This window comes from Mastigoproctus giganteus, chromosome 12 (assembly GCF_048544385.1).
Source record: "Mastigoproctus giganteus isolate SK-2022 chromosome 12, ASM4854438v1, whole genome shotgun sequence".
Classification (NCBI taxonomy): Eukaryota; Metazoa; Arthropoda; class Arachnida; order Uropygi; family Thelyphonidae; genus Mastigoproctus; species Mastigoproctus giganteus.
In genome coordinates, this window is record NC_143586.1 from 108,806,372 (window position 1) to 108,824,432 (window position 18,061).

General features: G+C 36.1%; 1 protein-coding gene across 2 annotated transcripts in view; it reads right to left on the bottom strand.

The window, feature by feature from the left end:
• LOC150077331 (single-stranded DNA-binding protein, mitochondrial-like) overlaps window positions 1-18,061 on the bottom strand; it is a 142,063-nt gene that overhangs the window by 108,140 nt on the left and 15,862 nt on the right. For both annotated transcript variants that reach the window (XM_090386362.1, XM_090386363.1), the window contains exon 3: window positions 9,364-9,409. In XM_090386362.1, coding sequence (XP_090242488.1) covers window positions 9,364-9,409 — 46 coding nt within the window. The remainder of the gene's footprint in view (window positions 1-9,363; window positions 9,410-18,061) is intronic.

Here is an 18,061-nt window from a genome sequence, read left to right on the forward strand (position 1 = left end):
AATTAGTCCATAAATGGGTAACATAAGCCAGAATATCACCAGTGGATCAACACTGACTGAATCCATACTGGCGATCGTTAATAAGACGGAAGGTTTCTAGGTAGTTTAAGAGTTGGCGGTTGATTGATTTCTCCATTACTTTAGAAAGAGTAGAAGTAATTGCAATGGGACGATAATTGGATGGGAGGGATTTGTCACCCTTTTTAGGAACTGGCTGGATATGAGCAAATTTCCAAGCAGGAGGAAAAACACCTTTGGAATAAGAAAGTGAAAAAAGGCGGCAAAGAATAGGAGTAAGTTCAGGAGCACAGGTTTTGAGAACAAGTGGAGAAATACCATTGGGACCTGGAGCTTTCTTAGCATCAAGATTCGTCAAAATCCTTCTGACATCCTTTTGACGGAATGACCACAGGAGGCATTGAATGGAGCATGTTGGGAATGGTGGGAGGTGTTTTACCAAGATCATTAATACATGAGCTGGAAGAAAAATGGGATGCTAGCAGGTCAGCTTTATCCTTGGCTGAAGTGGCAACAGAACCATCTGGTTTGGACAGAGGTGGGAGCAGAGATGGGCAAAAGTTGCGGCCAATAACTTTGGCAAGAGACCAGAATGCTTGGCTACCATTAGGGCAAGAAGAAATTTTTCTACTCTTAGCCTATTAAAACTCTAGTTTGGACTGATTAATAACTGCTTTACAATTGTTGCGAGCTTTGGTGTAGGCAGAAAATGAAAATGAAGAATTAGAAACAAACCAATTATGATATGCAACATTCTTCTCTTGAACAGCCTTAGCACATTTACTGGAAAACCAAGGTTTAGATAAAGGACGAGATTTTAAAGTGGAGTGTGGGATAAAGGATTCCATTCCTGCAAGAATAATTTCACTGACACGATCTGAGCAAACGTTGACATCAGAAGTTTTGAAACAGTAATCTGACCAAGGAAAAGAAGAAAAGAAGTCTCGCAGGTCATCCCATTTTGCATTCTTGTAATGCCAAACAACACAAGGTTGGGAATAGCCATGAGATAAAGGTTCCATTGAAGAAGAGACAATCACCAAGTTGTGATCTGAAGTGCCTAAAGGATCTCTCACTTCGACCATGTACTTAGAAGAGTTGTTTGTGAGAAAAAGATCAAGAGTATTGGCTGTATGATTAGGATTGTCTGGTATTCTTGTAGGTAAATGAACAATCTGTGCAAGGTCATTAGTAATTGCAAAAGCATCAGCATCTCAACCAGCTGGGTCGGTGTAACTAGAAAACGGAAGCCAGCTGGAGTTGTGAGCATTAAAATCACCAAGGAAAATTACCTCACTGTTAGGATAGTTGGACTGGAGAAAGTCAAGTTGCAAAGAGAGAAAGTCAAAGAACTCCAAGTGATTAGTGGAATTGGGAGAACAGTAGAGACAACAGATGAATTTAACACAATGAGGTAGAGAGATTTTAAGCCAGAGAAGATGAAAGAGAGGAGATTCCAAATTGCTAAGTCTCTGACAGGGAATATCAGAATGGACATATGCACAAGTACCACCTTTGAGGCGAAAGGAATCATACAGCGAATAATTTGGGCATCTGAGATGAGCAGTAGTTGAATCAACCGATAACTGAGATTCTGTCAGAAAAAGTACATGTGGTTTGGCAGACTGCAAGTGGAAATAGACATCGTTGAGATTAGAATTGAGACCACGTATATTTGTGAAATGAACTAGGAAGTGCTTGGGAGGTTTAGATATTTTCGCAGATAAGCTTGCTCTATTAGTTTGACAATTCATGGTGTATTCAATAATAAGAAAAAGTGGGTGGGACATGCTGTATGAAGTAATGAAATTTTTGGATATGGCGTACACATGGTAAGAATATACCCAGATCCTTGATATAACGTGGCCTTGACAATACTTCCCGTATACACACTACTCGGACTCCCTTCAGTCACTATCTGGCAGAGTAGAGGTAGCAAGATTATACACTAGCTGATCCGGAAGCCTCCTAGAGAGTTACCAATAGGTTTGGTCCGGTGTACTAACTAGCGGCCGGCTTGCGAACACCGTTTTAGAGCTGTACCCTCGAAATGTAAGGAATATTGGATCTTGCCACGATGTTCATCATAACCTCCAAAGTCATCAATCATACTGCATGATGGAAGAGATACGGAAGGGTTGACCGGAACTTGGCTCTAGAGACTAGGCATGGGTTCCACCACTTCAAGCCTCCAATAAGCAAAGTGGTGGTATTGCACCGGTTGATGAGAGCCATCTACCACCTAGTACTGCCTGGTAACATAGAGGGGCGGCGTTCCTCCATGTAGTGTGGGTGCCACACCTCGCCCCCTGCTTATGCTGGTTCACACCTGGGTGGTCACCCACCATGTACTTGTGCATGGAGGTACCCAGGATTACTAACAATCCCACCATCGTGAAGGTGGAAGCAGAGGATTTGGCTATCACAGACTGTCCAGACTTCGCTAAAATTGGGTACACTTGACTTGAGTGTCATCCAAATATCAGTTCCATCAGCGTTTTAGACTCCCGGGTAGCAAGTACAGCTTGTCTGGCATATCTGAGAGAATGTCTGTGCCAACCTCAAGGACCAAACAAGCTCTTGTATTGATGATCTTGGTAAATCACCTCTTGCAAATCTCAGTACATCCATTCAACACCTCCTATGGTTTCCCATCAAAAGGAAGCCAAGAAGAATTTTGAATAATCTTGATGTGCCAAGAAAGCTCCAGGTCCTGATGGTATTTCTCCACTTGTTCTCAAAATCTATGCTCTTGAGCTTACTCCTGTTCTGTGTAACCTTTTTACTTTATTCCACTCATATTTTTCCTTCTGCTTGGAAATTTTCTCATATCCAGCAGTTCCTAAAAAGGGTGATATATCATTCCTATCCAATTATCATCCCACTGCACTTGTCTCAACTCATTCCAAAGGAATGGAGAAATTCATTAACCACCAACTACTAAACTATCTTGAAACTTTCCATCTGATCATATGGAATCTATCAGTGTCAATCCACTGGTGTATTTGCTTATATTCCCATCTATGGACAAATTCAATGAAAAAGTTTGGTGAAACTCAAGCAATTGCCCTTGACATTTCAAAGGCTTTTGATTTTGTTTGGCAGAAAGGTCTTCTAAACAAGCTTTCATCTTATGGACTGCTAACTGTCTTTTGCAACTGGGTATCCAGTTTTCTCTCTGACTGCTTATTATGGGTGATGGCAGATTGCTCTCTGTCTTCTAACTTCTCCACTAATGCTGGTGTTCCCCTTCTATATTAATAACTTTTTTCCACTGACTGCTAATCCTACCCTACTGATAGGTAATCCTAGTTCTGCTGATGATAGCATATTGCATTCCACCTTCCAGTTTGAGAAACCTTTCCCTGCATAAACAGCTTCAATTCTTTAAATGCTGATCTCCAGGTAATTCTTCAATGGAGCAAAAACAACTTTGTTAATTTCAATTCTACTAAAACTCAGTTCTATCTCATATCTTTCAAAAAAGAAGTCTACTGCTTGTATTCCAATCTCTCTCTCGGCATAAGCACATCACAAATACTGCTTCCTCTGAATCAAAAAAAAAAAACTAGTTTTCGCTTTCACTCTTGCCATTACTTTTCTTCTAAACAACCAGTCACTCTGTTACAAATTTCAAATCCACCCTACCATGGAATGTTGTTCCCACACCTGGGATGGTGGTGCTCCCAAAACCTCTGTCAGCTTTCTGGACTCAATTCAAGAGAAGGTGGTCAGGTTAATTAATGACCTATCTCTTAAAAAGTCTCTCCACTTTCTGCATCATTGCTTATTATTGATTCTGTTGCATGCCTTTTCTATAGATACTTCCATGGGATTCTTCCAAATTGGCTTCTGTAATTCCCCTTCTCTCTTCCAACCTAGTACAAACATGTTCCACACCCAATCAACATCCATTTACTGACCAACTTCAAACTCACAGAACCAACTTTTCTTCTTCATCATTTATCTCTTCAACTTCTGTTTTCTGAGACAACCTTCCTTCACACATATTTCCTGAAAATTACAATCTACAGGAATAGAAGTTTAACATCAACAAGTATCTTCAACTTTCCACTCAAGCACAACACTAAGTACGATAGGTTCTAATACCTTTCGTGTTTGGGGTTTTCATAAAAAGGAAAAAATATGCTATTGTTGCTATAATTGGCACACTATGAATGGGGTAGTCGCTGAAGCAAGGGATCTCCAAACAACCAGCCAACCCGTTTTAATCCAGAGTCACACATGCAGGGTCTTCAAGACCATGCACGATTTTAGTGATATTGTGCTCTTCATCTACTTAGTATACACAACTGAAACTCCCAAAGCCTTGCAAATAAAAGTGTTTTCTTTGACCGTCCACTGAAAATTCCAGAAATGTGCATTAGCTATTATGCAAACAGGAAAAATGCATGATCACATCAAGGCCTATTTTCAATAATTACTTGAATGTGCTAATAAACAATATAAAATTAGCAGCATCTGTCACATCTGACTACTGAAGCAAGTGAGTCTTCTTGATTTACATTTCACTCACTGATAGAGAAGACAACTCCCAAATAAGGGATATAATGAAAAATAACAAAAATGTCTAAACTTTCTGCAGAAGGGATTTTATTTTAATATATAAAAAAAGGGTTTTTAACAGTTTTATTTATAACAGATTGAAAATAAAGGTGGCATCAAAAAACTGATGCCACGTTTTTTATTTTTAATCTAAATAAATATGATTTTTATGATTATAAACAGGATTACTTTTTTCAAGAGAACATGGGATCCTTAAAAAAATGTTAGTAGTATGAATTAATTATATGTTAAAAACTAATCAAAATTTTTCTGATATGCAGCATAGTGAGATACCAAATCCCTACTGCAATGGAGCAGCTTTACATAGTGACTACAGACATCATCTATTTATTCATATAAAGCTCAACTACTGCAATTAATATTGAAACTAACACTCCTAAACTTTGATGTCCAGTAATTAATTAAGAAAATATGTAATAAACAGTTTACTCTGAACTACCGTGAACTCTTACAGTTCTATATCTTCTCAGTCAACCATTTGAAATGTTCTCACTCATCTATACATTACTACTGCTTCACCACTTTCTTTGATTAAGTCATATTGATAAAAAGTTCCAGACAACAACGGCAGAGAAAGTTTTTTATATTTCTGTATTAATAGTGCATAGCACTAATACATGAAAATTGCTTTATCTTTCATGTGTTAGTATTGTAAACTTTTTATCACTTTTTTTTTTGTATTATTAGTAGTAGCAGTGACAAATAATGCAAGAAATCAGGCTTATATACAGCATCAACAACAAAAAAAAAACAGCTTTCCATTTCTCCTGTTTATCAACTCTAGCAGTTTTATCTAGTTCTTCCTTCTTTCAATTTACTTAAACTACCCACTACTGCAACACCAGATGGGATTTTGTTCAAACAATTAACCACCCTCTGGCTGAAGGCAAATTTATGCACATCCAACCTACAACCATTATTCCTTAATTTATGCCCCCTCATGCGTAGTCCAATCAAGATGAATGACTCCATCAGCAATGAGCTTACTCAATCCATCCAAGGCGTTCAACATCCTCAATCTGATCTCTTTTAGCATTAGCAGAGGCATAAGATGCACCTCAATCTGATCTCTTTTAGCATTAGCAGAGGCATAAGATGCAAGAAAGCAAACTTATACAGCATCAGCCAAAAAAAAAACTCCTTCCCATTTGACCCACCCATTCACTCCAAAAGTTTGTCTAGTTCTGCCTTGAATTTGTTTAAGCTGTCAACTTCCATAACAGATGGAAGCTTGTTCCAACAATCAACCACCCGCTGGCTAAAGGTAAATTTCCACATCTATTCTACAACTGTCTTTTCTCAATTTGAATTTATGCCCCCTCAGGTGAGTAATCTGAGCAAGAGGAGGAATCCTATCTGCATAGAGCTTGCTCAAACCATTGCAGGTGCTTGGTCTCCTGATCTGAAGCCTTTCCTGGTAAAAGCACACTTTTTGCACCACCCACTAATCTTGTTGCTCTTTTCTGCACCTGTACCAACAGATCCACATCCTTCCTAAAATGAGCCTTCAGGCCTGTATGCAGTACAGTACTCAATATGTGGCCTAACCACTGGCTTATACAACTGGATAATCACCTTATCCCTGCTGAAAAAATTCCTGTATATCAATGACAAGAACCACCATGAGCTTTCCTGGCAGCATGTTTGCACAACTGTTCATATATTATTCTGGTGTTACTGCTACCCATATGAAGTACTTTGCATTTTTCAATATTAAACTTCAATTGCCTTCTCAGCCTATCTTGTTTAGGTCTTGTTGCAGCATACCCTGATTAACTACCATGCCAACCTTTGTTTCATCTGTAAACTTAAACATTAAGCCTGACATATCTTCATAAATATCATTAATAAATACAGAAAACAATGATGGGTCCAGCACTGCATACTGAGAGACTCCACAAATAACATTAGTCCAAGAAGAGCAGTGCACACTGATAACCACTCTCTATCTTCTCCCATTCAACAATCCCTTTATCCATAGCAGCAAGCTTCCCTTAATACCACACTGCTCCAATTTATATAGCAGTCATTTATCAGTGAAAGTGTCAAAAGCTTTTCTAAAATCTAAGTATATGATGGAAACATTATTTTTGTACATCCAGTTCCTTTGTCACTGCATGATAGTATCCAATCAGACTTCAGATAAGATCACCATTTAACAAATCCATGCTGTGACTGTATGAATTTGTTAAGATGCGTATATGGTTCCGCATTACTTCTTTAACCAGTAACTGCATTTGTTTCTCTGGAACAGAAATCAAATTAACAGTTCTGTAATTACTCATTCTTCTTTTGATTATCCTTTGTGAATTAGGGATACATTTCACATCTCCAGTCCACAAGCGGAGTTAGGTACGAGGTTATCCTGTGTTGAACAAGATTTTGCAGCTCCGGAGAACGCCAAGTTTTTAATTATATTTAAGCCGTTTTATTGACTTAATTGTTATATTAAATTATTTTGTATAAGTAGCTTATAGTCCTAGTCAAGCTCCTTGATTTATTTTGAATTTAGATAGCAATTTTGAAAGTTAATACTTAGTGTCCACAGATTTTACCGTTCGTAATGTGCCACCATTGTTATACGATACGGAATAGCATAACATATATCCCAACTAAATAGCATAAGATTTAACGTAAAACTAGATAGTGAAACAAGTAGCACTGCATTAGAAAATCCACTGGAAAGACAAGGCATAGATACCCCATACATTATGATTTTGAAGAAAATATATGAGAGTGCTACCTCCTTTATTAGACTAGACAAAGACAGTAGCAAATTTAAAATCGAGAAAGGAGTTCGACAAGGAGACACAATATCTCCGAAGCTGTTTACTGCTGCCCTTGAGGAAGCTTTCAGAAGATTAGACTGGTCGCAGAAAGGAATCAATGTGAACGGAGAGTACCTAAACCATTTACGATTTGCAGATGACATTGTGGTTAAGCCACGATCCCAAAGAATTAGAGGAAAATCTTAATCAGTTATGCACAGTTAGTAAGGATTTTGGACTAAAGATGAATATGGCTAAAACAAAAGTAATGATGAACAAGTATGCCACAGAAAGGGAAATAATGATTGAAGGAGCAGTAATTGAAAAGGTGGAGTCATATACTTATCTGGGACAAGTTATTAGCTGTAATAATGATAAATGGCTGGAAGTCAAGAGAAGAATAAATTTTGGATGGATAGCATTCAGGAAATATAGTCACATAGTGAAGAGCAATATCCCAGTTTGTCTGAAACGTAAAATAATGAATCAATGTATACTCCCCACCATGACTTATGGAAGTGAAACTTGGGCACTCACCAAAAGAATGGAAGTGAAGCTGAGAACTACACAGCGAAGAATGGAACGAATTATATTGGGAATCAGACTGTTAGGTAAGAAGAGAAACACATGGATTAGGCAGCAAACTCAAGTAAAGGACATTCTTATCAAAAATAAAGAACTAAAATGGTCTTGGGCAGGACACATAACTCGAAGACATGATGACAGATGGACTAAGAAAATAACAGAATAGTACCCAAGAGGAGCTAGAAGAAAACCTGGAAGACAAAGGCGGAGATGGGCAGATGAAATTCATGAGTTTTTGGGTAGTAAATGGATGGCCAGTGCTCAAAACAGAAGGAACTGGAAAGTTGCTGGAGAGGCCTTCATCCTGCAGTGGATTGAAAATGGCTGATGATGAAGGAAGCCAAAAATTCCACAATTTCACTAAGAAGAAAAAGTATTAGTTACACCTAGACAGGGTTTATCCAGCCACACCCTAGACACCAAATGGCAAAAACCCTTGAAGTAAATAGTGACACACCATGATCAGGCACACATCCAGGCTAATGCCAAAGTATCGGGATAACATAGTGTTTGAATTAATATTGATCGAGATCAGCGAGTAGTACCATGAAGCACTGCAAAAATTGCTTAAATTTTAGCCAGGTGGACAGTTAAATTCACCAGGTGGTGAACCCATTCGATAGGTCCTGTGAAGAACACTGCATTAGTTAATTTTTTTTTAGGAACTGAGGCAAGTAGACTTTTAGTATATTGAGTGTTTTAAGGGGAAACTTAAGAGATATCAAAGTGAAATCTTTAAAACAAACATCAATTTTAAGATTCATAAATAAAGACTAATTGAAATCGTGTTTATTATTAATAGTATTGTTTTTAATTACAGAGAAATAAATTGTGTTTAGTATTAAATGTATTGTAGTTTATACAAGCATATTAATACAAATAATATGTAGGTATATACTTATATTGTTTTTTTTCTCTCTAATATTTTTTTTTTTTTTGAATATCTTTTTATCAAGTTATTGAGAATTTAAAAAAAATAGGAGGTAGATTTAACTCATCACTGATATAAAGTGTTCATTGTTTAATGGCCCCAGGGGTTTTCCCATCTCCGCTATCACATATAGTGAGTAACAGTTACAAGGAAATTTTGTTGGTCCCTTGATGCTCATTATAACCAAGTTTGATTGTATAAAGATATGGAAAAATGCAGAAATAAAATCAGAAGACAACTAAAAGAAGATGTCAGATTAAGCAAACCTAGGTTTTTCCTTCAGAGTCCCCCTCTGTATACATTATTCACAAAAGCATATTAAGTGAAAATCTAACAAAATATTAACTACCCCAAATTAAATTTTATTTTTTATTTTTCTTAATTCCATCAGAATATCCTGTAAAATAACAGTCAGAGACTGTTAATAATTTAAGCTGTGATATGCTATAAAACTTAAAAGGTAATATTACTTACTTTTCTCAAAACCTGAGAAACCTTGTTGAGAACACCTCCTTTTCAACTACAATAAACAAAATTAAATCAAATTCATCTGTGAAATATATAAAATTATTAAATAAAGAATTAACTTTTGCTGTTTTCATTCCAGAATTGCCACCTTTATGTAATCGCTGTTATAGTTTACCAATGTACGAAAGGTGTTTAAAAAGTTTCTGGCTTACCACAGAAAGAATGAAATAATTGGGAAAACAATCCACTTTTAATCAACATAGTCACCTCATAGGACATTGCATTTTAAGCAATGTTCGCTCATCTTTTATAAACCCCATTATACAGAATCCACTGTCTTGACCATCTAAACACTCCTCAAACATCATTATTTGGGGCAATAATGATGAATAATATATTTATTGTCCCAAAACTGCCCTTTCATGTTTTTTTTAGGAAAAAAAGTATTAATCAAAATCTCCCATATATCTGGAATAGGGTAGATGTGATGAAAATTCACAACCTAAATTGTTGACAGTCTCTGAGTCTTGTAACTGGGAGCATTGTCATGAAGGAAGAGGATCCTTCAGGAAAGTTTGCCACAATATCTGGCCTTTAACTGCTTATGAATGAATTTACCCTTTTGAAGGTAATGAATACAAATCTGTCACTTTCATTGAATAATAATTGAAATTTGAAATTTCTTGTGGCAAGAAGATCCTTTATGATCACACTCTATTGACTGTTGTTTGTTTTCACAGTGATTCTGAGAACAAACAACACTCTACTGACTGTTGTTTGTTCTCAGAATCACTGTACTGAATCAAAGTTTCATTTATGGTCACTAACTGTTTGACAAACTTTTTGAAATCAGAAAATCTCATAAGAATATTCTTTACACAATTCACCCTCTGTCTTCTGCTCTGTATTCAAATCTTTTGATGCCTATTTCACTACAATTTTTGCATTCTCAACTTTTAGTGGACAATATGATGGACTTGCTCAAGTCCCCGAAGTTACGAAGATTTGAAAATTAAAGAATTAAAGCTTTTTTCCTTGAGAAAAGGGACGTAAAATTAAATCCTCAGCTGTAGTGTGAGAATGCATTTTCATCGCTATTATTTTGGCATCTTTATAGCTGTATACTTGTGCATTTCTGCAATAAATTTCTCTCTTTTCCATATCTTTTTTTTTTTTTTTGTTTGTTTGTTTTTTGTTTTACTTCCAATGACAGCAATGGCTAAAATAGTTGTTATCTTTAAATGATACGGCCATGTTTAGTATTCAAATATCTTTTTAATTTACTGGGAACCTAAGTTTTTCTTCCGCAGACACATTCAGGATTAGGTTGGTTTTCAAATCCCCTGTACATAAATCCACAGTTTAAATAACTATCTTGGTACTTATGGGCTGCAACGAGACTACATGCCCTATATAGATTGTATGAAACTTATACTTACAATCAATTTGTTCTCACATTATTACTGTTTGTTTCTGCCATTGACTCATCATTCACATTTTCTGTTTAATCAAACACTTATCCAGATTAAATTTAATAAACTTTTAATTAATTTAAAAATTTTATTGAAAAAAACAAATTAAAGAAAACTTGCCAATTACATGTATGCACTCGCTAAGAACTCAACAAAAATCCTGCTATTATTGAAGGGAAACTGGGCATGCATGAGTCTCCTGACCCTCCGCAGTGTCGCAAACTTAAGTTCAGTGTGCCATGATTCCTCATGGCAAAGAATAATGTACTGTGAACAAAAAAAAAGTTTGAACCGCTGATCTAGACCAATGCAATTTCAAAGTAAGGAAGTAGTAATAATGATAATAATACTGAATTTTAACTTTGAAAACTGTAATGACCAAGATGGTAGTCCCAATGCCATGTACCTCATGTAAATGTATCAATGAATTAGAAATATACAGCATGTTTTAATCTGAGTTTTTACAATTACTTTGGAATTTCAAAAAAAAAAAAAAAAAAAGTTCATTGGTCTCAAGGGTAAACCAATAACATAATGCAGAATTAATAATTATATTCATATAAAACTGTTGGGATGACAATGAGAAACACAAAAAAGTCAGCAGCATATTGTCAAGAAATAAATTTCACAGAAATTTTTTTAATAAAAATGCTAGAAGTGTAAAAAGTCACATAGTGGATAGGGAAGGTAAAAGGCATGTTATGTAGCAAAGAGTAATACATCAATTTAATATTAAATATGCCAGATGTTTCAAATGAAACCATTATTATTAATCCAAGATTGTATGGCGAATGATAATGGAGAAATTGTTTCTCGTGCTGAGAGCAAAAAAGATAACATCCAGTAACTAGGTAAAAAAGAATAGACTGGGACAATCATACTAAATATTACAGACAGACAGACAGACGAGAGAGAGAGCAGCACAACAAATTTTTTTTCTCTAAATAATTGTAAAAACTCATATCAAAACATGGTGCATATTTTAAATTCATTGATATATTTGCATGCAGTACACAGCATTGAGACCACCACTTTACACAATACAGTTAATTTAAAATTAAGTATCATTACTACATGGTTCTTATTTGCATTGGTCTAGATGTTCAAGATGTTCAGATGAATTATCACAGTTGTGGTCCTTAATGAGGTTTCCCGTGATATTCCATTTTCTATACTTTCAATTTCTGCATGACAACTTAGTTACTAAATTTTCACTAGTTCATTTGAACTAGTGACAATTTATGAATTGTCACTAGTTCAATTTATGAATTTATTAATCAAATGAACTAAATTTATGAATTTATTAATCAAATGAACTAAATTTATGAATTTATTAATCAAATGAACTAAATTGTTATTAGTTCATTTGATGGTTATCACATGAACTAATGAGATTCGTGACAGAGAAGAAAAATGCATGGGATGCATATAAATTATCAAGTGACTCAGAAGCCTATGGCAGATATAAGCTAGTCTGTAATCAGGTGTCACAAAGGAGGTTAGGCAGGCGAAAGCGGATTACGATAAATCTTTGTCAAAAGATGCTAAGAAAAACAGCAAGGATTTCTTTACTTATATAAAGTCTAAAAGGAAGGGGATGAATCTGATTCGTCCACTTGATATCGATGGGTTGACTGTTGAGGATCCTGCTCAGATAGCAAACAAACTGAATGAGTATTTTGCATCTACATTCACACATGAGGAGTTATTAAGGTTCGAAAATACCACAAGGTTATCAAATTGTAGCAGGGTGCTTAATGATTTTGTAATAACTGAGAGCAAAGTGGAGGAGAAATTGTTGAAGTTAAACATAAGAAAGGCACCTGGGGTGGATGGGATCTATCCAGTTATATTAAAGGAGGCAGCAAAACAACTAAGTAAACCCTTAGCCAAAATTATGAGAGCATCCTTGGACTCAGGGGAGGTCCCCATGGACTGGTGATGTGCAAATGTATCCTCAATTCACAAAGCGGGATCGAAGGGTGACACGAGTAATTACAGACCAGTTAGTTTAACTTCTGTTCTGAGTAAAATAATGGAGTCACTGGTTAAAAATGCATTGCAGGATCATCTAGACAAGACTGCAGCAATAATTCAGACACAGCATGGGTTTGTTAAGGGAAAGTCTTGTCTGACAAATTTGATACGATATTATGATGTGGTTACAAAGGAACTAGATGCAAAAAATAATTTTGATATCATATATTTGGATTTCAGGAAAGCTTTTGACACTGTTGTGAATGGAAGACTATTGTACAAATTGGAGCAGAATGGTATTAAGGGTAAGTTGCTACAATGGATAAAAGGATGGTTAAGTGCGAGAAGACAGAGGGTGGTAATCAATGGGTGCTGCTCTTCTTGGACTAATGTTAATAGTGGAGTCCCACAGGGTTCGGTGTTGGGTCCACTGTTGTTTTGTATATTTATCAATGATATTGATGAAGGTATATTAGACTTAGTGTCGAAGTTTGTAGATGATACAAAGGTTGGCAGGGTTGTTAATGACAATGATGGCAGTGTGCTACTGAAACAGGATCTAGATAATTTGGGCAGATGAGCTAAGAAGTGGCAACTGAAGTTTAACTTTGACAAATGCAAAGCACTGCATATGGGTAGAAGTAACCACAGAGAAACATACCAACTGTGTGGTACTACACTTAAGGTGGTAGAAAATGAAAAAGACCTGGGAGTAATTGTGCAGTCAGATATGAAGTTCTCTGAGCAATGCAGACAGGCTGCCAGGGCAGGTCATAGGGTTTTGTCAATGATATATAGGAATTTTGCTAGCAGGGAGAAGGAGGTGATTGTCCCTCTGTATAAGGCAATGGTCAGGCCGTTCCTTGAGTACTGCATACAGGTCTGGAGGCCTAATTTTAGGAAGGATGTAGATTTGCTTGAGCGTGTACAGAGAAGGGCAACAAGATTGGTGAGGGGAATGAAGGGATCCTCTTACCAAGAGAGGCTTAAGTTCTGCAAATTGCAGTGGCTGGAGACTAGGCACCTGAGCGGTGATCTGACTGAGTGTATAAGGCCCTGAATGGGTTGAGCACGCTGAATTCTGATGGGATCCTTCCACTTGTTCAGATTACGAACCTAAGGGGACATAAATTAAAATTAAGAAAAGACAGATGTAGAATAGATGTGTGGAAATTTGCCTTTAGCCAGCGGATGGTTAATTGCTGGAATAAACTTCCGTCTGTCGTTGTGGAAGTTGATTGGTTAAATAAATTTAAGGAGGAACTGGACAGGCATTTGGAGGGAATGGTGTGATTTTTTTTTTTTTTTTTGGCTGAAGCTGCATAAGCTCATACACTTGCTTTCTTGCATCACATGCCACTACTACTACTACTAAAAACACTTAAATCAATACTGATATTATGTTACTATACATATATTATTTTTCTCATATTGATTGTATAACATTATTTTTTCGCCATCTTCTATATAATTTTTTTATATTTCTACTTTACTTCCTTTCAGTTGGTATTAACAATGAATACCTCAATCTGCATTGCTTTTAAACACACACACACACACTTTAAATTTCAACTTATAGTTATTTATATATTAGGTACTATTAGCCAATTCCTTTTTCAAGTTTCTTTCAAATTTAATTGAAATTTCCAACATCATTAAATTCAAAATTATGCATGTGAATATATTCTGCATATAAATTTTATATACAAATATTACAAAAAAAAAAAAAAAAATATATATATATATATATTCTTGAACACTAATTTTAAGCCTATGTTCTATTTTTATTAAATTTACAGTTGTAATAATGCTGCGGATGTGCGGCATTAATGCTATTGTATTAAACATCATACGCGCATTGATATATTAGGGCAAAGTCCTGATTGAATTTTGTTTTGTGAGTGGTACTGAAAAAAAATTTTTTTTTTCTTTTTTGGGCGGAAGGCCTTACCAATAATTAAGGCCTATTGTTGATTTGCCTATAGTTCTATGTTAACAATTAACATATGTTCATGTTAATTGTTAACATAGAACTATAAGCAAATCAACAACTGCTAGAACAACAATGGCTAGCCAGTTAGGCCTTAATTACTGGATACATACCTGCCCAAAAAAATTTTTCACTACCACTCGCAAAACAAAAATCAATCGGGAGGCATATGATGCGAGAAAGCAAGCTAATATAGCATAAGCCAAAAACAACCCTTCCCATTTCACCCATCCATTAACTCCAAATGTGTTTATCTAGTTCAGCCTTGAATTTATTTAAGCTGTCAACTTCTACAACGCCAGATGGAAGTTTGTTCCAGCAATTAACCATCTGGTAACTAAAGGCACATTTCCACACATCTATTCTACAACTGTCTTTCCTCAATTTGAATATATGTCCCCTCATGTGCATAGTCTCAGCAAGATGAAGAATCCCATCAGGATTAAGCTTGCTCAATCAATTCAAAACCTTTAAACACCTCAATCAAATCACCTTGTAGGTGCCTAGTCTCTAGATGCTACAATTTGCAGAACTGAACCCTTTAATATGGGCACACCTTTGTTCCTCTCATTAATCTCATTGCCCTTCTCTGTTTCTGTTTCAGCAACCTTCCTATAATGAGGCCTCCAGACCTGTATGCAGTATTCAAGACTTGGCCTAACTATTGCCTTATACAATGGGATACATCACCTCCTAATCCATGAAAACAAAATTTCTGTATATCACTGATAAAACCCCATGAACTCTGCTGCAGCCTCTCTCTCTCCACTGCTCAAAGAACTTTATATCTGACTACAATATAACTCCCAGGTCTTTTTCATTTTTTACCACTACCGCGAGTGTAGTACCACACAATCAGTAAGTTAATCTGGGGTTACTGCTACCCATATGCAGCACTTTGCATTTGTCAAAGTTAAACTTCAATTGCTATTTCTCAGCCTATCTGCTTAATTTTTCTAGAGACTGTTGCAGTAGCATAGTCATTACTATCATTAACCTCCCTTATCAACCTTTGTATCATCTGAAACTTGACATTAAGCCTGTCATTAAGGGTTGAGCATGCTGAATTCTGATGGGATCCTTCCACTTGTTCAGATTACAAACCTAAGGGAGCATAAATTCAAATTAAGAAAGGACAGATGTAGAATAGATGTGCGGAAATTTGCCTTTACCAGCGGGTGGTTAATTGCTGGAACAAACTTCCATCTGTCGTTGTGGAAGTTGATAGGCTGAATAAATTTAAGGAGGAACTGGACAGGCATTTGGAGGGAATGGGAATGGTGTGATTTTTTTTTGGCTGATGCTGCATAAGCTCATACACTTGCTTTCTTGCATCACATGCCACTACTACTACTACTATATGCCTTCATCAATATCATTAATAAATATAGAAAATAACAATGGGCCCATCGCCGAACCCCAGGGTACTCCACTATCAACATTAATCCACGAAGAGCAATGTCCATTGATAACCACTCTGTCTTCTCCCACTCAACCATCCTTTTATCCATAGCAATAACTTGCCCTTAATGCCACACTGCTCCATTTTATACCGCAATATTTTATGTGAAACAGTATCAAAAGCTTTCTTGAAATCCAAATATATGATATCAAAATTATTTTTTGCATCCAGTTCCTTTGTGACTGCATCACGTAATCCAATCAAATTGGTCAGACAAGATTTCCCTTAAATAAACCAATGCTGTGTGTGAAGTACAACTGCAGTCCTGTCTAGGTGGTCTTGAATTATTTGTTTAACCAGTGACTCCATTATTTTCCCTGGAACAGAAGTTAAGCTAACAGGTCAGGTCTGTAAGTACTTGTCACACTTTGATCCCCCCCCCTTTGTGATTTGGGGATATATTCATTCATCTACAATCCATGGTGATTTCCCCTGAATCCAAGGATGCTCTCATAATTACGACTAAGGGTTTGCTTACCTCCATTGCTGCCTTCCTTAATATATAGGATAGATCCCTCCATACCTGGTGCCTTTCATATGTTTAACTTCAACAATTTCTCATCCACATTCCTTTCAGTTATTACAAAACCATTTAGCTTCTTATTAGAGTTTGATTCACTTCTGGCAACCACTTTGCTAAAGAATTACTTACTACTCGTGAATGTGGATGCAAAATACTTAATTCAGTTTGTCAGCAACCTGAGTAGGATCAACAGTTGAATCATCGACATTAAGTGGACCAATGTGATTCCACTCCTACTGTTAATATAAGTAAAGAAGTTTTTGCTGATTTTCTTGGCATTCTTTTCCAAGTTATTTGGACCAATGAGATTCATTCCCTTCCTTCTAGCATTTACACAAGTAAAGAAGTCTTTGCTGTTTTTCATTGCATTCTTTGCCAAAGATTTTTCATAATTTACCGTGGCTTGTTTAACCTCCTTTGTGACTTGATTGCAGACTAGTTTATATCTACCATAAAGCTGCTGCAGCACATTATAATTTATATGTATCCCACATATATATATATATATATATATGGGAGTCCGCAAACTTTTTTTTGATTTTTGAACAGGTCCATAGATCTCAGTAGTTTGGGAACCACTAAACGAGAGTACTTATGTCCAGATCTCTCAATTATAAAAATGTATGCCTTATTCAAGAAAGAATGTGATAAGTGTAATGAACCAGTTATTCCTTTGGAGAAGGTATACTGCAGGGTATTTTGCACCAAGTATAACTTATCTTTTATTTTGCCCAAAAAAAGATCAGTGTTTAATCTGTATCAATTATACCAAAGCTAGTGACCAAAATAAAGTTGAACTATAAACTGAATACAGAGAGCACCAAAAAAAGAAAAAAGGATGCAAATGCTGGCAGAGCATGAGATAAAGAAGAGCATCTAGAGATGACAAATTTCTGAGCACAATTTTCGATCTTCAAAGTGTTCTTCAGATTCCTTCTTCGGATGTTTCCCCACTACATTACAGTAGAAAATTATGTAATTTAACTGAGTGCGAACCAGTTCCCCTCACAAGGCGTACTGTTTTGCGCGAACAGAAGCAATTGGGCAATGAGGAAGTTTTGAAATTGGTACAGCACTGCTACAATGGTTTCAGACTTTACCTCCAACCGCTGAAGAAGTCTCACTATTTTCAGACACTTGTAGTGAACAGAATCACAATCAATACATATTTGCATTATCCATTTTTATCACTCAAAATTATCAATTCCAGATCATTGAACACAACTTCCTTGAAAAGAGACACCCATATATAAGTCAACTCAATGAACCGCGCATTTGAG